Source organism: Athene noctua, chromosome 1 (assembly GCF_965140245.1).
Source record: "Athene noctua chromosome 1, bAthNoc1.hap1.1, whole genome shotgun sequence".
Taxonomy (NCBI): Eukaryota; Metazoa; Chordata; class Aves; order Strigiformes; family Strigidae; genus Athene; species Athene noctua.
Genome location: NC_134037.1, coordinates 134,752,704 through 134,780,047, shown reverse-complemented (window position 1 = coordinate 134,780,047; position 27,344 = coordinate 134,752,704). Strand labels below are relative to the sequence as shown.

General features: G+C 48.0%; 1 protein-coding gene and 1 long non-coding RNA gene across 3 annotated transcripts in view; one reads left to right on the top strand and one right to left on the bottom strand.

Moving 5' to 3' along the window:
- Positions 1 to 4,571, top strand: part of LOC141956504 (uncharacterized) — a 51,302-nt gene extending 46,731 nt beyond the window's left edge. For both annotated transcript variants that reach the window (XR_012632922.1, XR_012632923.1), the window contains exons 2-3: positions 3,420 to 3,517; positions 4,336 to 4,571. This is a non-coding gene — a long non-coding RNA (uncharacterized LOC141956504). The remainder of the gene's footprint in view (positions 1 to 3,419; positions 3,518 to 4,335) is intronic.
- A 3,426-nt stretch (positions 4,572 to 7,997) lies between these two features.
- On the bottom strand, positions 7,998 to 13,020 carry NHLH2 (nescient helix-loop-helix 2). Its single transcript, XM_074927858.1, has 2 exons — positions 11,542 to 13,020; positions 7,998 to 9,659 (listed from the first exon to the last, which is right to left on the bottom strand). The coding sequence occupies exon 2, from the start codon at positions 9,636 to 9,638 to the stop codon at positions 9,183 to 9,185; it is 456 nt and encodes a 151-aa protein (XP_074783959.1). The 5' UTR covers positions 9,639 to 9,659; positions 11,542 to 13,020; the 3' UTR covers positions 7,998 to 9,182.
- Positions 13,021 to 27,344: the final 14,324 nt, after the last annotated feature.

Here is a 27,344-nt window from a genome sequence, read left to right as displayed (position 1 = left end):
TCTAAGAAGCCCCAATGGGTTGGTCTTAGAAGATGATTGACCGTTCCCCCCACAGTTCATGTAGTCCCCTGTTCTCACTTCTCCTCTTTATGTCACCATTTTAACCTCCCCTTCCTTTTCCTCTTCCTTGTTTCTTTCTCCTTTCTGCAGCTTGAACCTGAAGTATGTCAAATTTTGGTACATTTTGATGACCAGGATGGCTGAATCTAAACTCTCGAGTCTCTCATCAGTCCTTTCTTCTTTTAATCACTTTGCTAGATTAATTTTATTGAAGGTCTCCTGAGCTTAGGTTTTCTTGGGGCAATTCAAGCAAGGCAAGAACTTGTGACCTTGACTATTAGGAGCTACCTGTTCAGAAGGTAATCCTGTCCAAGTAAGGACTGAAAAAAATGCCAGGACAAGAAGATTGGGACCAAACTCAAGGCAGGACCCCATCTTGTGTTTGACAATCCTACTGTACCATGATCCTTCTTAGGATCCTTCTTACGATTGTTACTCTGGTGACAATCATAAGTAACCCCATTGAGATCAGCAGAACTGCTGTGGGTTTACCTTTATGTGTCTGGCATGAAACTCTAACCCTTTGGCTTTCAGGAAAACCAGATTTGTTTTGCTTATTGCCCCAGGGATCAAGTCCTCCTCCCTCCCTATCTAAAAGATCATATTTATCATGTCACATTGTCCCACTGGGGACTTACCGTACAGAGAGATTTTGTGATCAGGTTGGTGCAGGTTTTGGCTGGGATAGAGTTCATTTTCTTCATAGTAACTAGTATGGGGCTACGTTTTGGATTTGTGCTGGAAACAGCGTTGATAATACAGAGATTAGTTATTGCTGAACAGTCCTTACACTTTTCTGCTTCTCACTCCACCCCACCAGAGGCCAGGGGTGTACAAGAAGTTGGAAGGGGACGCAGCTGGGACAGCTGTCCCCAACTGACCCAAGGGACATCCCCTACCATATGACATCATGCTCAGCATATAAAGCCAGGAGAAGAAGAAGGATAGGAGGCATTTGTCTTCCTGGGTCACCGTCACACGTGATGGAGCCCAGCTTTCCTGGGGATGGCTGAATCCCTGCCTGCTGATGGAAAGTAGTGACTGAATTCCTTGGTTTACTTTGCTTGTGCGCACAGCTTTTGCTTTACCTGTTAAACTGCCTATCTCAACCCATGAGTGTTTTCACTTTTACCCTTTCGATTCTCTTCCCATCCCGGTGGGAGGGAGTGAGCTGTGTGGTACTTAGTTGCTGGCTGGGGTTAAACCACGACAGAGTCCAAAGAGACTGAGGCTTGAAAGAGGTTGGCATCTGTCAAAGATCCATTTCCTTCAGATAATGAAAATGTAGGTAAGAGCAGTTGCACTGAGCCAGACTGAGCATCCATTGAGCCCAGCATCCCAGATCAAACGGGGGCCAAAACCAGATGCCCGGGGAATAGCACAGTAGTGGAGGTACATGTGATATTTCCTGCTAGAAGTCTGCTGAGCTCCAGCCATTTCTGGCTTGAGGAGAGCCTGAGTTGGAAGCAATTTCTACACGTTTAAAAATCCTCAGCATATTTCTCTTCCATGAGCTTCTGTCCTTGAACTTCTATAACAATTTTCCTTTAACAAGATCCCGAGGAAGGAGCCTTACAGCTCTACTGCACCTTGTGTGGCGAGACACCTCCTTTTCTTTGTTTTGAACCTGGCACCTGACAGTTTCATTTGATGCCTCCTGCTATCAAATTATATCAGAAGAGACAGGGAACAACTGATCCCCTTCCACCATCCCCTTCTTAACTGAGATACAACAGCTTTCTGTAAAATCACCACTGACTCAATCATTTTCGCTTTATCATTTCTCATATGGAAGCTGCTCCATGCTTTAGGTTATCCTTGCTGCCATTCTCAGATGCTTCTGGACTTTCACTGTATTCTTAGTGAAAGACTGGAGCTGCACATGGTATTCAGGCTGCAGACTTACTTTGGTTTGATGCAATAGCATAATGATGCTCTCTGTCTTGTTCTCTACCTGTTCTGTTCTCTCCACAACAGATAATAATGTCTGACATTTCATTTTCTTTTTTCTATGCCACCAAGAACCAAGCTGATGTTATCATGAAACAATATATCATAACTACAAAATCTTGCTCCTATGGTTGGCTCAGGACCTATCAGTTATATGTGAAGTTAGACATGTTCTTCCCTGTGTGCATCACCTTATCACTTTATTTAGATTGAATTTCTTGTGCTATTTTATCAGTCTTGCACAGTCCTTCTGCAATTTTTCATGGTCAGTCCTTGTCTTTATTATCTGGAATAATGAAAGTCCAATATAGGTTTGTGGCTCTATCCTATAGGGGTAATTTCTGGGAAAGTCTTGACACCTGTCTTAAATCTTGAAATTGCTTAAATGGGCAGAAGACCCTTAATACTGGGAATATGGAGCCTGAAATGTGGCAAAGACTTGTCTTCGAATGTTGTGTCTGCACACAATCGAATTCTGCTCTCTCCTGCTCTGCATTTCTTTCTTTCTTTCTTTCTTTCTTTCTTTCTTTCTTTCTTTCTTTCTTTCTTTCTTTCTTTCTTTCTTTCTTTCTTTCTTTCTTTCTTTCTTTCTTTCTTTCTTTCTTTCTTTCTTTCTTTCTTTCTTTCTTTCTCTCTTTCTCTCTTTCTCTCTTTCTCTCTTTCTCTCTTTCTCTCTTTCTCTCTTTTTCTTTCTCTCTTTCTTTCTCTCTTTCTCTCTTTCTCTCTTTCTCTCTCTCTTTCTCTCTTTCTCTCTTTTCTTTCTTTCCTGAGCTCTAGCCTTGGGGTTTGCAAATCTTTCTGCCACTTCGTGCACAGAATAGTTTTGATCAAGGAGAAAGATGGAGGACTTCTCTGGAGGTTAGATGTCATATGACAAACGCCTTGTCTTTTGGTCCTTGAAAAAATGCTACTGTGGCAGTCCAGCCCTCTGGCAATGATTAAAGTTGTGGTGATCTCTCTTCAGTAGTCTTGGATGTCTAACGACTCCTTCCAGTTCTCTCCCTGCCTGGTGCCTGTCTGTTCCTGTACTGAACTTGCTTCTACCCTCCAGAGCGAGCTGCTGCTTCTGGCTTGCTGGAGCATCTTCTCCCCATCCACCCATCCTAGCAGCTCCACCCAGCCGCTTATATCCTTCTCCTTCCTCACACTTTCTGCTGCCTTCTTTTCCCATGTTTGCTGCCTGCTTTTCATGCACTTTTTTTCTCATCGCTCCATCTGCATATGCCCCAGGTTCATATGTACACCCCACCACCCTCATGCAAGATCCTTCATGTTTTGCCTTGTCTCTGATTGGTGTGACCCCTCCACCTCTGTGCCCTGGCTTCTTCTGCCTTTCTCTTTCACCCTGCGCTGCTTTTGCTTTGATTTAAGCACTTCTAATGACACCTTTTTTTCATCCCTTCTCCCAGGTCTCCTCTGAATTCTCCACAGAGCAGCTCTCTCTTCTCTGATCATCTTCACATTTCAGTGAGGAACAGTAGAACAACTGTCACCTGTTGCTTTCCAGGTGAGTCTGTGCCCTGCCACTCCAAGAGCTATCATTGCACACACACACACAAATGTGTGTGGTGTGTGTGTAGGAAAGCTTGGGAGGAAAAAGCACCAAAACCAAGGGTGAGGGGTTGTATTAAATTTCTGAGAATGCCTGAAGCAGCCGGGTGAGTGTGAGAAGAGTGTAACTTCTGTAACATCACCTGCTCCCTCATGCCAGTCAGGTAAAAGCCTGCACAGGTTAGAGAGCAGGCGAGAGACCAGCCCTGTCCCTCTGCCCCTGAGCTGGAGCACCAAGCAGCTCCCGGTGGCTGGCGGTGGTGGTGGAGGAGCAGGACCTCAGTGTAGTTGTGCACCTCTTGGGGACCCCTCCAAGGGCAGGGGGGCTGTGGGGAGGCCAGGAGGAGCGGCTGGAGGCAGGAGGGAAGGCCAGGAGCTGTGTATAGAGGTGGTGGGGAGCAGCAGTGGGCAGAGGAGCCTGCTCGGGAGGGACAGAGGAGGAGACATCAAAGTGTGCAGCAGGGAGCTGAGAAAAAAGCGGCATTAGCTGGCCCAACTTTGTGCCTGCGCTGGTGTGTCTGAAAGTGGATGGGGCCTGAGCTCTCTTTCATTTTAAGCCTGAGTTATTCCAGCCCAGTGACTCAATTTATTTCTGTCTCTGCTCCTGACATTTCTCTTTCAGGTGGCTGCTGCCTGGTTTTGGGTGGGGCTGTGGGCTGGGGTGACTCATGTTTTCAGGCTCTTATCGGCATCAGTATGATGTTCTGCTTTTCTTTTCTGTCATACGGCATCCCGCTCCCCTCCCCTTCTTCCCCTCCCTCCGCCGGCTCCCAGAGGAGGCGACAGACGGTCCTGTAATTTGGTTCCATTCGCTCGACTGGAGCAACACCTGCCCCCCTCTCTGGGGACGGGAGGGTCTCATCCCAAACCATGCAAGGAGCCAAAGACGAATCTGAAGCCCACATGCAAATAGAGCCCAGGATAAAACAACACGGCCATTCTGGGCAGGAAAGGCAAAATCCGTCACCAGGGAAAGAGGCAGGAAAAACAAAATCGCCTCTGAAGAAATAAATAAGAAGTGCCAGGAGATTGCCTTTTCCTTTTGGGTCGGTTGCTATTGTGGTTATTGATCTGTCCCACCCTGGAGAATAAACTGAGAGTACTGAAAAATAATGGCTGATATTAGAACACATTTATTCACCCTAAAAGGACTGGGTTAATTGGGTTACAGAATGGCTAGATGGATAGATACGTGAATAGATAGATAGAATGTCACTGGTATTTCTTCTTGGCTATATAATGGAAAAGATCCATTTCTTTGTTGAATTTCATATACAACATCCTCTTCAGCTCCCCACCCCCCCACCTCTTTCTCTCACACACACACGCACACACAGAGTCTTTGCTAGAAATACAGCAAAGATATCAAATCACATCCAAGACCCTCAGAATTTCTCTGCCATAAGCATCAGTGGTAATATCCTACCTGGCTCGCCCACTTTTTAACACAAGCAATAAGGCACCACTTTGTGGCTGGTGAGCGGCATGATCCTGAACACACGTGTACCAGGCACTTTGCTGGTGAGTGGTGGTCCGTGTCTAGAAAGCCTTCCTTTTGTATACGTGTATCTAAGAGCAGCATAAATGCAAATCTATATTTTGGGGTATTTTGTGCTCTAGATCCTTTAATCTCTTGGCATAGTACGTGATACTCATAGAAGTTTCCCCCTTAGCTGTACAGCCCTGCGGAAATCAGTACCATTATTAGTAGGAGTTGCTTTTGGCTTGCTCTCTGTCCTCGTGCCCTGGGTCAGGGAACTGTTTCCAGGGTTCAGATGAATGTGTTGGATGTCCCGTTTCCTAACGACACCGATGTGAATGCGTATTGCGCCCCATGTCCGTGTGTGTCCGTATCGGTCTGCAAATGTGTCTCGGTAGGTGTTACCATCTTATGTTAAGGGTGCACTGGAAATTCCTCGTACTGGGGTATTCTAAATCTATCCATTGGAAGTACTCCCTCTCTGTCAGTGCTGGAGGTTTCCATGCAGTGTTTTATACATCGGATTGAGTTAGGCTTAAAGTACCTCTTTTAGCCTCAGCTAAAGGTCCAGAGGTAGGGCACTGCCCTCTCTGTCTTGGAGTATGCTTTCTTTCATGGTAGGATGAGCTCCTCTAAACGTGAAATAAAAGTATCTGGATGTAGCTTTAATCTTAGCTTTAGTCCCTAAAAAAACCAGGAATTATTACCTCTGTGTTTCTTCCCTGCCAATTGTTGGATTGGCCACGCATGACATAAACTTCCATTGAGCAGTTCCACCCCATTCCTCCTATAACATTGTCATTCGAGGTCATTCGTTCCTGTATCACTGAGGGAATGTAGGCGTAGGCAGAGTAACTTTGATTATATAATTAGACTTTATTGCTATCTAATGAAGACTCGCAATGAGGTGGAGTTGAAGTTGTTTACCCATTCTTCATCAATCCAGACTTTTGAGTGTTTAGCTGTGGAGCCTTGTTATTGCATCAGCCTTGTATAATAGTTTATACACACTACTCAGATCTTTCTCAAGAATAAAAAAAGGGGTGGGATGGGGGAGCAAAACCTACATTTTGTTGAATTCAACAGTCATCAGCTGCTAGATAAGAATTGAGTTTCCTTCTTGGTGCCAGCGGGAAAAATAGAAGTGGTTGGGATGATATTATGGTGGTGAGAGGATATAAGCAAGGAGGTGAGCAGATGGAAGTGAGACAGGGCAATTTATTTCATCACACAAACCTCTGGAAGAAAAGGACATATCTCCAGGTCAACTGGAAGTGCACTGACTCTTTTGCAGGTTAGACTTGAGACTTGATCCTGTGGATGCCATCCAAAGCAAAGCCCTTCCTACCTTCTCTCTGATTGCATGTTGGCTCTTTGATGTCTCAGGGGATGGCAGGAATGGGATGACCCAGAGGATATTCTTACTTCCAAGCCCAAGCTGTGCTCCCAACGCTGGGGGATCGCTGGCTCATCACTTGGGCACAAGATCTTGTGGCTGGGAGCTCAAAACCCTGGGCTAAGAACTGCTGCTCGGTCCACAGCATCTTCGCTGCATGGACTGAGCCTGAGCACCTCTCAGCCTGTGACCTGAGGTGTTTGTAAGACCCCCAGAGAGGGGGGAGCATGGCCAGGGGGGCTGCTGGGTTCACACCTTGTTATCCCACAGACTGTGTGCTTGAATCAGCCACCACTGTCTGCGGCCACAGTACCTTACAGTAAGGTAATGAAAGTGCTGTCTTCCCTAAAACATGCGCTCCCACGCTCAAGAAGAAAATAATATGTTTGTTTTTTGTTTTTTTTTTTCTTAACTAAGTCCTCCTGAACACTGGTAGCACAAAGTCATGCTGGGTAGCAGGCTTTATAACATCACTCAGGCAATTAGCATCAAATTCAACCCAGCGTCCAGGTGTTGACAGAACCAAAGAAACAAGTTGGTCCCAAAGAAAATCAGCTCCAAAGTTGGCAGAGTTATTTCAGCCCCGAAAGATGCAGGATTTGAAAACTGTGCATCGAGCTATCAAACCTGCATGTGCTCCCTCGGGACATGGGAAGCGTGCATTGGTAGAAAGTGGAATTAACAGCCTCTCTGACAGGTTTTCTGCATGGAGCTTTTCAGCTGGTCAAGCCCACACTTAATTAAACCACTGTGCAAAGTGTCAGCCATAAAAATGGGGGGGGGGGGGGGGGGGGGGGGGAAGGTTTGATCTTTCCAGCAAGCAACAATGGACGACACAGCTGCCCGTGTCAATGGCGATATTCAAATGATAGGTAAAATTAACCCCTTGCAGTAAGCAAGAAAAGGATTTAATAAATGAGATGGCACAGAGGTCTCACGGTACTCGGGTAGTAAGTACCCTGTCTGTTACTGAGTCTGTATCTGTGCTGTGTTTCAAATGACAAGCTTTGGCAGCGAAGGCTCGGATAAAGGAGTGCGGTTGAGGCATCCAAAAATAGGGAAGGGGCTCAAGATTTTTTACTTGGTTTCAGTAGAATTGGACCTGGCTGGAGAGGAATTGAAAACCGAACTGAAACAAGAGAAAGAAAAAACGGTGCGCTCAGGCAGGACGAAACATGTAGGTTGGGGTTGTGAAGTTGGAGGTATGGAAGAGTGATGTGACAGAACAGGTGCTTGCAAGCGTCGGCTTTGATTTTACAGCCCGAAGTTTCGAAACGTGCGGCCAGCTGCCTGTCGCCATGCGACCGGGAGGCAGCCACAGGGACGGCCCTGTGGCCCCTCCGCAGCTGGGCAGAGAGAGCAGCGGGACCAGGGCCCCCCCCCGGGAAGAGGCAGGTAACCTGTTGAAGCTTTCTCCCTGCCCACGGCTTGAGGAGCTTTCGCCTTCCTTATTCATAAGGGCATCACATCTCCGTCTTATGGAAAGACCAACAGGGAATAATAATTAGGAAAAAACAGCTTTTATTCGATACTTTTATTTATATGCAAAACAGCTCACCATTCATGAGAGATATGAAAAACGCATCAGATAGAAACCAGATTTATCTATTTTCACTACAAAATATTGCATTATATAAAGCAACAGAGACACACAAAAAAACCCTGAAAAAGACTAAAATCTTTGGATAGCAGATGTGGTTTTTTTTTCTTTTTCTCTTTCGTCCCTAAAATGCGCTTCTTGTTTTAAGAGATTCACAGCAAAGAACATGAAACATTTTCAGGTTATAGAATTTTTTTGGTTGTCACAAAGGAAAGCAGTCCTGGATTTACTTTTCTTTTTTTTTCATTTTTTTTTTTTAGGAAAAATGTCCTTTCCTAAAAATATACCACACACATACACGCACACGCTCACTCCCACACACATGCATGTATACACACACGCACATATACACCCACAAAGAAACTACTTCCCTTATAAACGATTTGCAAAGTACTTTTCAGACATAACTATAGATCAGAATAACAACAAGTTTAAAAAAAACCTCTCCTAATTAAGTGCTAGTGGTTGTCGATCCCACACGAGAAAAAAAAAAAAAAAAAAAAGAAAAAGGGTCAAGAACAAATGCCTTGATATATATAAAATATACTTATAAAGAGGGAGGAAGGGGAGCTTTGTAGTACACAAGTGCAATATAATTGGAGGGGGAAAATGAATTAAAAAAAAAAAAAAAAAGAGAGAGAAGGGAAAGGAACACTGCATTGATCCCAACAAACACTCATAAAGTTAAACATAATTTTCCACAGGAGAAAGTGTAAACACCCGACTATAGAAACCAATTGGCACAAAGTATCCAAAGTAAAATTGCCACCACTCTGAAAAATAAATAAATCTTGAAAAAAATAAATTGTCGACTCCTTCTACCATAAATAAAAAATAGTTATTTGTAACTGCACCCATGGGTCACACGTTTAAGGTCACAAGTAGATGTTTTTGGATATATATAAAGGGGCACTTGACAGCCTGAAGAAACAATCCGCTTTTACGAAGAAACGATCCGGTTTTACACTTCTCTTCCCCGAACGCGCCGCCGCCGTGCGGGAGAAGCCCCCGTGGCGAGCGGACGGACGGACGGACGGACACCCCCCCCTCCGCCCACCCCGGGGCGGCCCCCTCTGCCGTCGGGCCGGGGCCGGTGCCGGGGCGGCGGGGGGCGGCAGGGGGGGGTGCCCGGGGGTCGGTCGGCGCTAGACGTCCAGGACGTGGTTGAGATAGGAGATGTAGCAGATGGCGAGGCGCAGGATCTCGATCTTGGAGAGCTTCTTGTCGGGGGGCAGGGTGGGCAGCAGCTTGCGCAGCTCGGCGAAGGCCAGGTTGAAGGCCTCCACGCGGATGCGCTCACGCGTGGCGTGGGCCGAGCGGTATTTGGCCGTGGCGCGTCTCCGCCGTCGTTTCTCCTCCCGGCTCAACGGCGGCGGGTGCAGCCCCGGCCGGCCCCCGCCACGGCCCTCCCCGCCGCCGCCGCCGCCGCCCCGACCCTCCCCGCCGCCGCCGCCGCCGCCGCCGCCGCCGCCCTCCGCGGGCTCCGGGTCGGAGACGCAGCAGCTGAGCGCCCGGGCGTCCGCGCCGCCCAGGGACTCGGGGTCGGAGGGCGCCGAGGAGGGGTGGTCGGAGTCGGCAGCTTGGTCCGGGCTAAGCATCATCTTGGCGGGGGGCGGAGGAGCCTTCCCGGGACAGAGAAGCAGAGAGAGCGGGTCAGCGCACCGGCACCGGCACGGGAGAATGTGGGATGGGAGGAGGGCGGGGGAGGGAGAGGGGGACGCGCCGGTCCCCGCGCCCCGGCCCCGCTCCGCCCGCGGACGGAGCAACGGGAGAGCCGGGCCGGTCGCTGCTCCTCCGGGGAGCACCGCGACGAGTAACACCGGGGGTGAACGACGCCCCGACATCTGCCGTCCCGCTCCCAGCGCCTGGCGGCAGCTGCAACCCAATATTCTTCCATTATTCCCCGGGCTTGCTCAGCCGGAGGAACAGGCCCGCAGAGCAATAAAAGATTTATATTTTTTTTCAAACAAGCTCATATATAGTGGCTCAATATTAGGTCGATTTTTAATTTAATTTTTTTTTTCCCCCCCGAATTTTAATAGCGTATTTCCTCCCTTGCCAATCTGCTGAACCATTTCTCCTTCGGTAGCTCTCTCTGGGATCCGGGTTACAGACATGATGCTTGTACAGACACAGCTCAAGGCCCCCCAACCATAACAAGGCCGATGGGGAAATTTATTTCCCCAATCAAAACTACAGAATCTGATGTATCTGCTGGGCTCTCCCCCTCCCTGGCTCTTTCCTCTGCTCTTCTTCATTTTTCTTTTCTCTTTTTTTTTTTTTTTTTTTTTTTTCCCTTTCCTGCTGCTAATTGTGCGGGCAGCGATTTGCCACCACTCAGTTCTTTGGAGACGCTCCGGTTTTTTAAGCTTGAGATTCAAAAAAGAAACAAAACCCTCAAAGCAACGACCCAACTTTTCCATTCCTTTAAATTTTCCCTCCTCTCCCCTCCCTGCGTGAAAAAACGGGGCGGGGGGGGGGGGGGGGCGGGAGGGGAAGGGGGAGGCTAAATAAATAAATAAATGCGGACGTGCCTTTCAAAAGAAAATTGAATCGTATCTTCTTGCGGCCTCACAGAGCACCATCTGTCATGTAGACAGCAATACAAACCCGAGCGCGTCCGTGGACATGCCGGTATGTAATAAAACAATACATCAGGCAACTCGTGAATAACCTTGGACACGAGTGTCTGTGTGTGTGTGTGTAGGGCTGGGGTGGGGAGGGAACAGCGCGTCCCCCTCAGTTCAGATGGTCAAGTGTTTGTATCTAAAGTTTCCAGGCAAAGTCCCCTCGGGCCTCAAACCCGGTTAGGAAAGAAGAAGTTAAAAGCAACAATAATAATAATAATAATAACAACAATAATAATAGACATTAAACGACGGCCAGGAGAGGACTTCCCGGCAGGGCTAGATCCGAGCTTCCCCCCCCACGGGGTGAGCCGCGGACACGCGTGGCGGGGCACGGGGGGAAAGGCCCGGGGAGGGGGGAAGCGAGGGGAGTTCTTGTTTCCCCGGGCAGGGGCTGCCGCTTGCAGGGGCCATGGGAAACGCGTCCACTGCTATTTTTAATCCGGAGCGTTAATCAGGCCCACAAGGCAGGGGAGAAACCCGGCCAGAGCGCAGGTCAGGGGCCAGCCATCTCTTGGGGGGGGGGGGGGGGGGGGGGGAAATTAAAAAATAGAAAAGGTTTAAAATCACCTTTCAGTTGAGAGCCAAGCCGAGGGGGTTATGCGAGAGCCCACTACCAGCGGGAGGATTTGCAGGGCGATTGTACCAAAACGGGCAAATTACAGCGGTGCTTCCCGGAGAAAGTTGCTTAAAGGTTTCTCTACTCCATGTATTGAATTTTCCCCTTTGGTCTGGGTTTATCCATAAGCTGACTTTTGGCCAGCTGAGCCGGAAAGAGGCTTTTTTTTTCTTCCCCCCCCCTTCCTATTTTTTATTTCTTTCAGTAAACCCATGCCCGTGCTACCTGGAAGAGGGAGATCTGGTTAATGCTGCTTACCTCGGCGGAGTCCTTTGGACAGCCTCTCTCTCCGGGTCCCCTCGCCCCCTCGGCGATTTTCTTTACAGTTCAATTGACCCTCCGGGAGCGGAGCATGGAAAAATTAAACAACAACAACAACAAAAAATCAAAATCAAATGAATTACGAGCGGAAAAGTGTCCTGCTCGGATGGGGAAAGGCAGATCTCATCCCTCGCCGCGGCCTCCAGCGCTCCAGAGATGCGAGATCTTCCCGCCGTGTTTCTTTGCGGAGTATAAATAACAACTTAAGTTACTTACGATGCATCAGGGGAGAAAAACCGTTTTCCCCCCTCAAAGTCAGCCTCCGCCCGTTAATTCGGGGCAGCGGGCTGCCACGCACCGGCAGCGGCTGCGAGTCGGGTGGGTTTTTTTTGGGGGGGGGGGGCGGAGGGCGACGGGAAGGGGGGGGGGGGCGCCCAAAAACCGCGCTGCGAAGTGCCGTCTCCCCCTCTCTTCTTCCTTCCTCTTCCCCGATCGCGATAAATAACAAAAGGGTCGCGGCGATAGCACCAGCCGGGATTATTCCCTTCTCCCCCGCCCCCTCGGCCGCTCCTTCCCGGCCGCGGCCCACGGAGGAGCCGCCGCCGCCCGCCCCCGCCGCTCCCGGGCCGGGGCGCGGAGCCCGGCGGCCGCTGCGCGCTGCGCGGAGCCCCGGGCGCGGAGCTGCTGCCGGCTTTGTTTCTCCGCGGCCCGGCGCGCAGGCACGCCGCGGGTCGGGGTAACAATGCGTCGCTCCCTCCTTTCTTCTCTAGTATTTTTTGGGGGTGTAACGGGCGTTTTTTGTTAATTCAGCGGTCCGGCGGAGAGGGGCAGGAAGGGGAGACGCCGTCGGAGAATAAATAAATGTTTGGTTTAGTTTTTCTTCTGGTCCTTCAAGAGCTGGCGAGAGGGGGAGGGAAAAAAGGATAAACGAAACCCCCATCCGTCCCTGAGCTTCCCAACTCCTCCTGCATCTCTCGAGTGAGAAGAAAGAAACGCGAACGCCGGCAAGCAAACCAAAACAAAATAAACGAAAATCTCCGAGCGGCTGCGAGAGATAACGTCGGTGCGGGGAAAGGTACGCTCACACGCACAAAAAAAAAAGTGCGGTTCCTCCTCCCACCCCCTCCCGGAGTGGCAAAGAAGCCAAGGAGGGGTGCGAACGGTGGCAGGGGCCAGACAGACAGACAGACAGAGCGGAGATGCCTGCGGATCCGCTCCTGGTGCCGAAGGGTTTCAGCCTAGAGATGGTCGGAAGAGATAAAGGCTCGGGGAAAAGGGGACGGCATTTTTTCCCTTTTAAATTGATATTTAATGGGAAAGCCTATTGGCCAGAAACCCGGACACGAGTCACTTAATTGGACTTGACATCTGTCACAGTGTGGGAGTTTTCACAGCCCAAATATTTTCAGCAGATCAGATTCTCGCTGAATCTGTGCCACAAATTATAACAGTCGAGAGCAGCCCACGATAAAAACCCTCGCCTCTGGATACACAGTCTCTAGCCACGCTCGCTCCCACCGCTGTCGTTTGTGTCCCCCCCCGCCCAAAATATCGGATACCCACTGATCTAGAAAAACACCGCTGGCATTTCCCATGCAAGATAATAAATAAGCTTTTAAACATCAATTTGCATCACGTACACCAAGCGTGCGGAGAACCGTCAGACTGGGGTTTTTTTCTAGTACGTTTATTTTTTTGCAGTCCCCCTGCCCCGTCTCCCACCCACCCCCAATCCCGGTGTGTGCACCTGGGGGGCAGAGAGGGGCCCCCCCTGAGGTCCCTCTGCCCCCCGCCCTCCCCGCTCCGGCACACAATGAGGCGAGGGAGCCGGCCACGGGTCTCTGGCTTTTCTGCTCGCCAGAGGCTGGATGGAGCCAGGCCCCTTCGTGCTGGAGTCAGGGGACGCCTGTGACCAAGGTGACTCTTCTCACTGCCACCTTGCCCCCCCCCCACACCTGGCAGCCCCTTCTCCACTCTGATCCCCCTTTCCCCATCTCCCTCCCTACAGCTCCCATCAAATGGGGATCGTAGCTACTTTTTTCCCGTGTAATCATCTTCCTCCCTGGAGACTCTTCTGTGCCTGTGCTGGCAGGCTCCCTCCGGAGCCCCCCAAAAGGGCGAGGCAGAGGGCTCCTGCGCAGAGCAGAGCTGGTCCTGCTGCTCGCTGGCAGCTCAGTGGGTGCTTGGTCTTGCCAGAGACTCTCCTCTCCCTGGGTCCCATCGGGAGCGAGGTGGCAGGAAAACACTTGTGGGGGGCCCTGTGGTTCGTCCAGTAACATATGCAGCAGGCCGGGAGATCTCCAAATGGGGAGAGGTTCTGCTCTTGATATGATTTACAGGACCTTATCAAGAATGAGTAACGTGCCTGAATAATTTCGGGGTTTGTCAATTTTTCTGAAAGTGATAGATACTCTGGCAAAGAATACAGTCGCCCTGCACGTCACCTGGCCCACTAGCCAAAGGAAAGCCTGCAAGAGGTTCCTCATGGACATTCCTTCCAGGGAAATGTGGGAATTTCTCTCCCTTCCCCTGCCCACACCAGGTCTCCAAGGCAGCAGGAGCCTGTCACTTGTGTAGGTGCTCTGACTCTACAGACCAGCAATGGATTCATGGAAATCCAACACAATCCCAGTGGGGCTTCTGGAGGTGCTTGGCTAAGCGATCCTTGGCTGCCATGGGACATGGCCTGTCAAGGACCCTCCATGGAAGACTGAGTGTAGAAATGTGGTCCAGCCTCTGGCCGGGAGGGTCTGAAAGGTGTGTGCCCTCAGCTCACCTCTCTGCCAGTCCCCAGCTCTGCAGAAAACCTCCTGCCAAGCTCCAGGGGAGCAGGGAGGCCTTGCTGGGTGCTCAGAGTGTGTTTGAGCTCCTAGGCACTCAGTAAACCCCTTTGCTACTGTGAAGAGAAGTAACTAAAACCTCAGCTACCCTGCCAGGAAGATGGAGATGCATATCACCGAAGCTGTGGCACATCCCCATTCAGCTCAGCTCTCTGGTAACCTTCACAGGTGCTCGTTGGAGATCAGGATCTGAGCAGTTCAAGGTCCCTGTGCTCCACACTGAAAGACCCGGGGTCACATTCCATCGAATGACCACCATCCCACCCGTCAAGGTGCAAGCTGTGAAGGAGACCTTCTCCAGCCCCTACCTGGCTGTGGCTCAGTGCTGGGGGCTTTGGCTTGCAGCCCTCCTCAAGGTGTAAGTCTGAGGCCTCAGCCCACAGAAGCTGCAGGTGATGGAACGAGTAGCTGGCTAAGGCTGCCGCAGATAACAGCCAGCAGGCTGCTAATTCATGCAAGCCACCTTGCTCTCTGCTGCAGATGCTGTCATCACATGGCTTGCTTTTTATTTTTAATTTCCAGGAAGAGACCAAGCAGTTGCTTCTCAATGCCCTTCGGTTATGAGCGGACATTTCTGACACATCATAACGGGCTGTTTGCTGCCACGGTGATCTGATTACCCCGCTGCTCTGCTCCCAGACATGTTAAATCTAGAGGTTCCCACCCTGCCCTGGGCATGCCAGGCCTGCAGCATCTACCTGAACAGCCCTGCTGGGATCCTGTGAATCTTCTCACTGCGAGAGCCAGGGTATAGCCTCTGTATCTTTAGCCCTAAGAAGCCGGTCAGAAATGCTGGAGCTGACAGCCTGTCTCTTCTCTGAGCGGACAAAGGCCCAAATTCTCCCATCAGAGAGCTCTCCTGCCTTCCACTACTCACTTGGAAGAAGATGCCATTCTCCAGAGCTCAACATTCGTGGGGCCAACCACCAGATGTGGAGGTCACCCAAAATGATCAGAAATTACGGGACAAAAGTGCAGTTGATAGAAATGAAAATTGTTCCAGTTTGGCAGCGGAGGGATGACCAAAGCTCTTCCTCAAGATCTCTGTGTCTTTTTCTTAGAATACAACGTGATGCAAATGGGGACCTGCACTCTGGGTATCAGTGTAGTCCCAAAGGAAGCTGCATGGATGCAAGGCTGCCTTATGACTTGTAGCCCCCACTACAAGCATGGCCAGTGCAAGCCTACGGTTGGTCTCTTCACTAAGCAAGCACCTCACTGGCAACAAGACAAGCTGAAATTCCCAAATGGTATCAGAGGTGACCTCCGTGGCATGCATAGCACTGGTTTGGCTTCTCCATAAAAGGTGCAACCACAGCCTCCAAGCTGCACCTGATGAAGAGAAAGTGAATAGGAAAATCTGAGGCATAACAAGGGTCTCCAGTTTGTACAATGGACGTCCAGGGACATTGTGTGACTGTGGCCTTACTGCAGGCTAAATCCAGGCTAGTGGGCCTTGAAGCACAAGTGCACAGACACCTCCTGGAGGAGAATCTGGGACTACATTTTGCCATGCTGTGGGGCTGTAAGGGAGCCATGAGCATCTTTTCTTCTTTACCCAGCTTGAGACATTGCTCCCAGGGCTGGAGGTATAGGAGAAGTGAGGGCGGTTTCCTGTGGATGGCATTGCAGCTCACACAACACCTATCTCATTCCCAGCAACCTCATAAGTTTAATGAAAATGAAAGGTGGCCAGAGAAAGATTCAATATCAAAAAACCCTACTTCCCCCCTTTGTAGCAGCCATCTCACTGAAAAGCAAGAAGAAAATCACGCTGGTTTTGACTTCCAGCGCTTGCTGACAAGCCAATAAAACCTTATGACCCGGACTGCTCACTAGATAAGACCTATTATGGAACTAATATTAATTAATTCATTAATGATAGCGAATAAAAGCTGCTCTCTGCTCTGAGACTTACAGCAAAGTTTCACAGGCCACCAAATGATATCAAGCAACTGGTGGCACTGAATCTGCGACAGAGACACACAACCCGGGGTTTTCCAGGGGACCGGTGGGATGGGGTTTGGAAAGGCAAGATTCAGAAGGGAATTGACTTCAGGGTGTAGTTGGAAGAGACAAGACTGACAACAGTGCTGCCATGTGATGGCGTTTTATGGAAAGGTGGCACTTCATTGAGTGAATGTCTCCGATTCATGTCACACGGTCATTTGGAGGTAATATCTTTTGTGAAAATAGCCTGGGTCAGTTTGTACTCACTAAAAGTCTGCAAGGGTGCAGCACTAACACTCTTGTCCGAAGGAGATATCCTTGTGGCCTGGCAAAGCAGAAGAACGAGAGAACCCAGCGGGGCTCTCCAGCGCTGAGCCAGGTATTAGGAAAATCGTTTTTCACTTGCAGCCTGAGCAAATATCGCAGGGCTGCCATGGGGAGACATCAAACACGGGAACCCACAACCTGCTTTTATGGCGTTGCTTGTCAGAGCAGAGCGGTGCTTCCATTACCGACACGTCCTCTATCTGCCGAAAGGACAGCTTTCCAGGATGCTTGAGAACATCCATTCTCTTTTATAGCATACGCCATTCACGTTGCTGGCATATGCTGCCCATTGAAATAAATGGAGCTTGTCACTCTTGGATGTGTTCCTTGGAAATAAACGGTCAAACAAATTAGAACGCTGAGCCATGAAAATCCTTGTCCTTTTGAAAAATCTGTGCTGGATATAGCTCGGTGCCTCTGCTCATGGTTCCTTGGGTGTTTGGGTGATATTTTTTGTTTTCCACCAGTCACGTTTGCTTTCTCTAGGCAGTGGGATTGAGGCTGTTCTGATAACAGGTCAGGAGCTTTGAGGCTGCTGGCAGGACTGACCTGCAATTGGGGAAGGTGAAAAAACAGTTTCCCTTCTGCGCCATGAACAGAGATACCAGGGCCACCAGCTCTGGATGCGAGGCCACCCTGGCTGAGATCTGCCAGCATTTGCGGGACAGGCAGGCCCCCTCAGCTGCCCCCCTGCAAACAGGAGCATGACTGTCTCTGGGAGTGGCTGCTATGATTAAACCAGTAGTCACCAGGCCAGCTAATAGTTGGAATTGATGGCTTTTGTAAATCCCGATCCTTTTTACCTTGTTGCAGCCATTGCCTCATGTCCCTTGGTGTCTGTTCTGGTTCCAGTCTTTTCCTTTGCCTGTTGGACTAGAGGAGCCATGAAATTAAGATCAAGTTCTAGCTGTTACTTCAAAAAGCCAGGTGCCATCATGAGGGTGTTCATGAATCTTGACTGCCATATTGTCTTGACATCTCCAAAGATCATCCTTGCAATGTTAGTTAATATTCACAGCTCTCTTGAAGTAGGGTGTCTCTGGAGATGGAGGATGATGTGGAGTTTTTAAAAGCAGAAGAGACCACTGTGAGCATCTCTCTGGTGGTTGAAGGCCACAGGACTTCCCTATTTGCTTCCTATATGAATAAGCGTGCATTTTCCGGAAATAATATTCTGTTTGGTCTAAACGTTGTTGTTGGAGGGTTCACTATGACCCTTGATAAGTTACTCCACTGGCTGCTTCTCCCCACTGTTGAAAACACTATTATGGAAAATGAGTGTGCACACCTTCAGCATCCAGCCATAAGATTCTGTTATAACTTGGCCCCCTGGATTAAGAGTACCCTATTATCATATGATCAGGTTTAGGCAGGGATTTTGCAAACAGGTGTATGCATGTGTGCTATACAGCTGATATGCCTGCATGCACCAGTTACTAGATTGGACTCTCTGGTCGTGAGGATCCTAGATACAGCTATTGCTGCTGCTCCAGACAGACGCCTGGAAATTCTGGGCAAACGGGGAAATTCCACCTGGGAAAATATTTTGGGCAGAAAGAGAAGACATGCCTAAGTAAACCCAGACATCTGTTGGTCCTTCCTAGGTCAGTATTCATTAGCAGTGGCCGTATCAACTCTGCGTCCTTTTTGTTAAACTGAGCAGGTTTGAATGCCATGTCATCATGCAGAAGAGCCTAAGCCTGCTTAACTTTTAAGGTGGTTTTGGTATGGGATATTTCCCATTCTTCCCATCCATAATCCTAGCCCAGAAATGAGATGCTTGGCATGCCAAGCTCTGAATATAGAACAAGAAACGCATATCATGCTTTTCAGTGTGTCTGTAAGATCCTAATGCAGCCTGGATGCTCCTGGAACAGGCGTATTAGAAATCATATCACACTAAAATCACAAAAAACATATATAAGAACCTAAGAACAGCCACAGTGGATTAGACCAAATGTATCTTGTTCTCAGCAGAACCAAAAGAGGGTGTCTGGGAAACCCCTGAGAATAACATAAATCTACAGTGGTACTATGACCAAATACTCTTCTGACATCCAGTTAATTGCAGTTTAATGCACTGGATGAACTTTTCTTCTATAAATTTGTCAAGTTGCTTTTTGAATTCATGTAAACTTTCAACATCCAGAATTTCCCATGGCAAGGAGTTGTCTGTGAGCCAAGCAACATAGGTAAATGCATAAAGAGATGCCTGTAAACATGTTTGCAAATAAATTAGCCAAGTTTGCTGTATTACTGTGGCTTCTACTACTGATGAGTACATGAAGAGTGTTGAGTATGTGGGCAGTAGTGCCTTATGTTTTCAATGAATGCATTTGGTTGAAAGCATAAACAGTGGGTGGATTATAGCCAGTTAGGGAAAAGAGGAGGAATCTCCTACTTCCTAAGGTTACAAAACCAAGGTCTGGCTCCTTGAAAGCAGCTGATTACCTTAAATTGACCCGGGCCAGGTCTGCAAATACAACCAGTCATGCACACACACACACATTTGTTATATAGCTCAGAGCCATGGAAAGTGGCTGTGTGGAGCGAGCACTAAAGCAGTTAATAAAACAAGCCAGAAACAGAGATGTGAATGGTAACCTTTGCAATGCTCTAACAAGTCACACACACAAATGACTAGTGAGTGGTTTGTGAATTAAGCAGGACAAATAGGAGGAACTTGGTGATTGTGATACTTGCCTGGTGTACTAAATAGTGTGGGGGAGCTTACGCAGCTCCCAAACACACATGGCTGGGGTGCAGCAGTCAGGGAATCAAGGGGGAGGCAGACACCATGTGCTTTGCCACAGAGGACCTTACCTGTGCATGTGTGTGCAACTGCTGGCTGCTTGGGTGAGGAAAGAAAAAGTGGATGTCAAGTCTAGCTGGCAGCCAATGCATCTGTCTTCTGTCTTTCACTCCCCCACAGTCGAGGTGGAACTTGGCTATTTTTAAATCTGATGTCTGTGTGTGTAGCCATGGGGAATGCTCTTTCTTGTGAAAAAGGAAAAAAAAAAAAAAAAAAAGGAAGGAGATTTTGAAGCCACCTGCATTCCATAAGCAGATATTTCTCCCTCCAGTGACGCCACGCACCCCCCAGCCCCCACGTCTCCTTTCTTCACTGAGAAGAACTTGTAAAACTAAGTGATCATAACTAGACAGCTTAGGCCAGCTGACCAGGGAATAAAAACCCTTCCATGTGATACGTGCAGTATAAGAACTGCCTCACTGGAGGATCCAGCTGCTCTGCCCAGCTCAGTGTCCTTTCCCCAGCCACAGCCAGTACTGGGCATCTCACAGGTGCGTGCACTGAGCCCTCTGGAAGATGCTGATGCAAACGTTTGGTGTTGCAATCTGAAAATAGGATGTGCCCATACCAAACAGAGTGCAAAGGTTAAGACTGTGATTGTAGGAGTGACAGAATGGGCACCTAGCAACCAGGCAGTAATAAATGTCATTTTAAGGTTCACCCCATCATGCAAGTGGCCTATGGCAACCAGGTAAGTGCTCTTCAGGAGCAGTTTAATCAGACAGACAGCTATTCACTAGCCTAAAGATACCTGAGTGGCTCTGTTGTGCCGTGTCAAAGGGCTGTCTTGCCCCGTATTGACACTGGTTTGTAACAGAGGCTTAGAGGAGGAGGGTGAGAACAGGTGAGTAACATCACCAGGCATGTTCTCCTGTCTTCTAGCAAACTGTGACTTAGTTATTTCCTGGGGTCAGAAGTGGTTTGGGGGGGTTTAAAAAACCCTGAAGGATTTGTTTTCCATTATTTTTTTCTTTTTTTTTTATTTTTTCAAGTCATACACACCCCCCCACACCCCTCCTCCTTCCTTTTGCTTGTTTTAAACATGCTATTTTTAATTTACATCCTACTTCTTGATTTCTAGGAACAATGAACAACCATTCTCAGCTTTTCTTTCCCCCTGCACTAGCTTTTCCACTCCTCCTGCTTTTGTACACCTCTATCATATCTTCCCCCCTGCAGTCGCTTTTCCAGCCACAAAATTCCCAAGTCTATGGAGTTACTTTATCTATGTAGTAACTTGCATGGGAGAAGCTGCATACCTTTGTCCACCCTTGTTGCCCTTCCTTTCCCGCGACAAGTTTTGCTATGTCATTTGGTGTGGGGATAGCACCACAATGTACTCTTCAAGATGTGGACGCATCACAGATTCATATGGTGACACAGCGGTGCTTTTGGTGATGTCATGTATCCCCTTTCTTTCCATGCTTGGCACAGGCAGGTGGCTCCTTGTTCAGCCTTCCTTCCCTGTAGTTTTATGCCTGGATGAGAGGTCCAGAGGTGTCTGGGGGTGATACTGGATGAAGAGGAAGCCAAGACTTCCTGGGTCTAAGCCCAGACCCACAAATGATACAGAAAGTGGTCTCAAATAAACAGTTTCACCTCTCTGTGCCTCAGTTGTGTCTCAAGGAAAGGGGGGAGTTTCCTAACCTAATGCAGAAGCAACAGTGTGAAGCAAGGTGTGTCTGAGATCCCTGGATGAATGCTGCCAGGAAAGGGAAGACCAGTGTTAATTAGGGTCAGCCCTAATTATGTTCACACAATGAAAGTCGTAACACTCTTCCTCGCATCTCTTCCTGGCTTGTTGTGTTCCCTGTGTTCTCACTCCCTTGTAAACAGGGACTGAAACTAACTGATTAATAATGAAAAAGCATAATGAAAATTCAAACAGCTCTAATGCCTGGAATGAGCAGCAAGGGTATTGCTAGTGTGCAGAACATTTAGGGGTGCAGACCGACCAGTTTATTTCCAATTCTATAGCTTGGGCCAGCTGTAACTGGCTTTACACTGGCTCCTGTGAGCTGTATGGTCCTACCTGGCACAGAAGGGAAATTTTTTTCACTCCAAGAAGTCACTCAGGCCTAAGAAATGTTTTTTCCTAACAAAATATTCCCAGGAAATACAGTCAAATGTCTAAAAAGCCATTCCCTTCCCACAGAGGTTCACACCATATCCTAGGCTTCATCTCTGTGCAGGCTTTAAGCTCCTCTGTGCTCCAGCAGCTGCTTCTCCTTCAGCCTCCAGACCTCTGGTTCTCTAGTCCTGAGCATATAGAAGGTGGTGCTGGGCCTTCTCTGTTCTCATTCATCTCCACTGACCACCTTCCCCCATCCCACTGAGGCTATGTAGCACTGCCCTCCGGACTTTTGAAATCCTCTTTGAACTTAGACCAGCTGTGTCACAAACTGCTGGATGTCCCTCTCCGTCTGTTCCCCTATTTGTGACCTCTGTCTCCTGCCGTGGGCTCTAGAGTTGGTTTTGCATCCTCTTCTTGAACGTGTTTCCTCCTCACATCTTTTTCAATATGAAATCTGTCAGTTGGCCACAATTATCTTTCCTGCCTGCATCCCCTATTTTCTCCTTTGTTTCCTCATGCTGTTATTTGTTCCTGTTCATCATAAATGATCCTCAAACCGCTCAGCTGAGTGGTCCCTTGTTTGAAGGGAAGAAGTCTTACCAAGAAGACTGGCTGGTCAGGGCTCAGTCCAAGCCAAAAACACAGCCTCCATGAAGGATCAAATAACCTCTATTATCTTTTTAGGATTTCTTCATGAATCCAGACCTACTTGTATCTAGCAAAATGCCTGATATTTATAAGAAATCCACCAAATCCTCCTAGGGCAATAACTATATATATATATAAAAATATACATATGTATTCAGATAAGCACATTTGTAAGGCTGCTTCTTTAGATTCCTCTCAGGCTCCAGATTTTCTGCTTGTCTTCTCAAGAAAACTCCACTTTAGGGCTACATTTAAAGAAGGAAACAAAAAAAAGCAGAAAAATTGTATGTCTATGAAATTGCATGCTATAATTCACATTCTCATTTACTCCTTCTTCCGTGGCCTGTGTGTTCATCTCTGCAGTTTTAGGATAAGCCTTATATCTAGTTAGGGAGTCTGGATTTCTTCTGGAATCATGATTACGTAAAATTACAGCATCCTCTTAAAAAAGTGCTTCTAGCCCTCCTGGCTTTCAGATGAATTCGAAAATATGCCTGGAGAGTGTTCGATGCAGGGAAGGCTGAATGTGTATTGTAGCATCCTGAGGTCATATTTTACTCTATGAGATATAAAGTATCTTGCAACAATTTGATATGGTCTCATTTCACCACGGAAAGTTACTCATAAAACTTTTAATAAAGCTAGAGGTCATAGCAGGACCCTGTAAAGCACTTGAAAGCCCATACAGCTTAGCCAGTGTATGCATTTCCAGGTGGTGTAGTGTGCCCAGTGTTGAAGGCTGTGGGGGAGAAGATATTTTCATTTCTGCAGGTTGTAGTTAAATGTTCAGTTCTGTGTAGCTCCACTTCAGCTGCCCTTCTTATCCCTGCCAGGCCTATACCCATTGCCCCCAGAAACTCTTGTTGAAGGGCTTCAGTACAATACCACCTGTTCACAGAGGAGATTTTTATCCATTGATCTCAAACTATTTTTAAAAGGTAAATAGCTCCACTGGTTTTGCAAGATGCGTGAGTTATAGGCACAGAAGAAATCTGGTAAAGGACAGATGGGAACATGATCCAAACCTCTCTCCACCAAGACTCAGATGTCAGGCGTTTGTATCCAGGAGGAGAACAGGCCGCTGCCTACCTCTGTGGCTTAGGATAGAGCAGTATCTATTGATGCTCTGCTAAACCAAATGAGATCAGATTCCCAGGTCTGTTGATGCAGTCATTCACTGTCCCTGATGTTTGAGGAACATTCTCAAGGGAATTCATCCACATACTGGTGGTAGCCGTAGCCTCCATAGGGGCATTTATGAAGCACAGCATCCCCAAGTCCTCAGCTCCACAAAATCAAACCTCTGAGCTGGTTTTAGAATGCAATGACTCTAGCTTGGTATTGGCCGTAGTTTGTTTGTATTCAGGGTCTAGGTTTAAAGAAATAAAGTTGTATGCTAGGCCATCTTGAGATCCTCTTCTTGTTTTCTCATGTATGGTCTCTCCTCTGCTCACTTTCTCCACTGTCTCTTAAAATGAGGGCTGAGTTGTTGTGAGTTGCCCCCCTGTGCGTACTGGGTATGATCTTCCTGACAACTGCTGATCTGTGGTATTGAGCAGAAGCTAATGTGGTCTGATTCACCGCTCACTTAGGGTTGACAGATGAGCTGGCAAGTCTTTTTGTGGCAGTTTAGGCTACTTTCATATCCAGCTGTCTGCCTCGTCCATCAGCCACAAGTTATTGCCCCTGTGACAGAAAGTCTCAGCAGCTCCAGTTCATCATGTGGTGTCTCAGTGCTTTTAAGCTAATGCACCAGACTCCTCCATGGCAGAGCCACAGGAGGACACATGTTCCCGTTTGCCGAAACTGCAAAGGGAGTAATGGCAGGAGGGTCACCAGGAAGTTCTTAAACTGCTGCTGCGGGGCCCGGCCAAGCTCATCTGTCAGAGCACTTGAGCGAATCAAGTTACTGCTAATTGGGATCGGTATTGTTGCTCTGAGCCTGAGCAGACTCCAGCTCGCAGGGTATGGAGGCTCCGGCCCTGCCCTGGGTCCTTAGAGCCTTAGGTCCTCAAAGGAAAAGTCTCTGCTTTCTTGATGGATTCAAGATTTCATGCCCATATCCATACTTTATATGCTATTGCTGGAAAACGAGTATGCTTCTCACTGAGAGCTTGTCATCTCAAGGAAAATTACAGGATATGTCACAGGAGGAGGCAAATTATGGGCTGCAGCTAATAAATGGCCCCTTACCAGGGCTACATAGACTTAAGAGATGGAGGATCTTCCAAGGCTGCAGTTTCACAAGCAGAATTATCATTGCTGCACAGAGCTTGACAAGTGTATTCTGGATTTTTATGCAAGGCTGTCAAGAGAAAAGACATCTCCCTGTCTGTGGGATAGGGGAGCATGAAGAGGTAGTGGGGAGAAGAAGGAGATGGAAGGCTACAGGTTGAGTCAGGCAAGACTTGGTTTTCTCCCTTCTCAGAAAGTTTGCTCGTGGTCCCTCTGCGTGAAAGCGGGAACCAATGTGGCAACTGGCTCCAGCCCCTCTTATGCCAGCCCGGGCGTCTTCCCTGTGGCATCATCCTGCAAAACCCAGGGGCATCCTGAAGCCCCAGCAGAGTCTGAGACTTCACTGTGGTGCAGACACTGGTGCTGGCCTCCTCTGCACCAGTTGGGCTACTCTTCTAGCAGCTGGGAAAAGCAATTATTGGCAAAGGTAATGAGATGGCATCGGGTGCACTATGTAAATATCGTTTGGGCTACATTCGTAATCCCACACCATGAGCTGTGTTTCCATGAGAGAGGCCCCCTTGGATAATCTTAATCGTTTCTGACATGAAGGCTTCTTCTCCTATTTCATGACTTATTTCCCCAGTATCATTTAAATGTATTAAAACACTGTTAGCGTAGAAAGTAGGCATCATGTTAGCATAATATCTAATCAGAACTAGCCTGCCTGTCCCCGCAGGGTTTCTTTATTTATTTATTTTGTGTCTGTTTGTGCTGTTTTCTTGTTAGATTGGTAAGCCCTTCCTTGACATACTCATTTGTTCTGCTGTGTAATAGAATAGGATCCTTCGGAGCTGCTGACATCTGCTTTATTCTTGAGATCTGTAACTCTCAGCCCACAAAGCACAATGATAATAATAATAGCAATAATAATAATCATAGTGCTAGGAAGCCTGAGAAGTGAAGTTAAGCATGAAGAGGAGAAGACAAAAAATAGAAGAGGAAAAAATTGGGCTGGCAAAGAGTGTTTCGATCACCGTGAGTGTATTTTTATTGGCCCTGAGTCTCCACTCATTTACCCATGCTTTATGATTGCACTGCCCTGTGGACTGCAATTAATTTCCTTGTGACTTGTAATATTGCAAGGGAGAGCGGATCAGGCACTGTGGTGTACGCCATCAGGACACTTGTTCACAGGTATATTCAGCTCTGCTTTCCCTCAAGTACATTGCTTTGATTTCTCAACGGCATTGCAGTATTGATTTTGAAGGGAATTAGTTTCGTCAGTGCTTCTGAAGATCTGGCCGGTGTGATTTCTCAGGGACTGATTCAGCCTCCTCCCCCACAACCTTATCCTCACATGTCACAGCTGAAATAATTGGCATCGCACTATATCAAACTGGTGGGATGCAGTCCTGAAGGCTGGGGGGAATCAAATCCAGAGCAAGCCTTGACAAAAAGCTGAATGAGGAAGAGAGTTGTTGGTCTAAGCGCTGTCTGAAAGAGGCCTGGAAGCTGTGAGTGCCCACTCCGGGTCATCTTGTCTGAATCCTGCTCTCTTGAGATAAAAAAGGGCTTTGTCCTAAGGGCAAGGAGAGGTGACAGTGTACTGCAAGGAGGAAAGGAGGGAAAAGGTAGAAAAAGGTAGAGAAAGGAGTACAAAAAGAGGAAGGAGAAGGTAAAGAAAAAAGGAAAAAAAAAAAATTAAAAAGAGTTCCTAGCAGTAAGATCTGGTCATGTTGAGCTTCAAGCATCCCTGAAGGGTGAGAACTTATCTGAGTGTGTTAATCTAACTGGCTGTCACACCATTCCCTAATGTAAACTATTCACACTTCAGAATTTTGCATGGTTTTTGACTTGAGATGGAAACAAAGCTTGGGACTTGTAGTATTGAAAAACAAGGATCTAAAGATGAGCTTCATGGCTGGTCTCAATGATTGTGGCCAGCCAACGGGCAAATGAACCTAGAAGGGCTTGGAATTAGTGAAGTGGCCCAGCCTGAGCAGCTGGGAGTAAGCAGCCCTCTTGCTCTTTAGCCTAAGGCCCTCTGTCATAAGAACAGGATGGCTGAGTAAGTACAGAGACCTGGTAAAACTCTAGCTAGCTTCATTAGCAAAGACACAAAACAACCCAGAAGCAAGCTCGCCCTTTCAGAAGGACAGCCCAGGATGAAGACTTTTGCTCATAATGGCTTTCCCAAGCCCTGCTGCTTCTGGCCCAGAGCTTGGGCCTCCTCAAAGCTCCCAGTTCACACTATTACCAGTGTCATTATTTCTTTAAGCAGACATAGGTATAAGTGACATTTTTCAAATATTGGTAGGGTCACCCATCTGCTGACTCCCTTACATATACAGCATGCAGCATGGGGCAATTCAAACTAGAAAAGGGGCTCATGAAAACTAGAGATGGAAAAGTTTTATGATGTCCCGTCTGTTCCCTTTTTCTTCTGGCCTATGCTTATGAACTAAGTACCTTCACTAGTGTTTTGCCTAGTTTTAAATATTCTAGCCAATAGGACTTCCATGGGAGGCTTTTCCATCAACCAGTGCTCCTCACACCCTCGGGAACCCAGCATTGCAGACAGGTGCCTCATGAGACCTTCTCCAGTCCTCCACCCTGAGTCAGACCCAAAGAGAGCATATATGCTTGAAAGCTTACCCAGTTACTGCTTGAGCGCTATCACCCCAATAAAAGGCCGTGGCATCACTCAGACACTCAGAAGCATTTCAGTACTGTTCCGTTCAATTTCAGTGACTATTTTGTCTCAGAGAGTGCTAGCAGGGGTGGTTTCCCAGGAAGCTAATCGAGTCTTACACCTCTCATTAGTAAGACCATGCTATGTGGGCCACCAGGGTCCTCCACTGACATCAGGCAGTGCCCACCACTCTTTCACTCATGGTAATTCAGGCCTGTGTGCCTGGCCACCCACCCCCTGGCAACCTCTATCTTTAAGAGTCCAGTTCAGATTCTCTTA

Bases quoted from the DNA above. Each gene is read 5' to 3' on its own strand.
- NHLH2 (XM_074927858.1), bottom strand. From the start codon at position 9,638: ATGATGCTTAGCCCGGACCAAGCTGCCGACTCCGACCACCCCTCCTCG.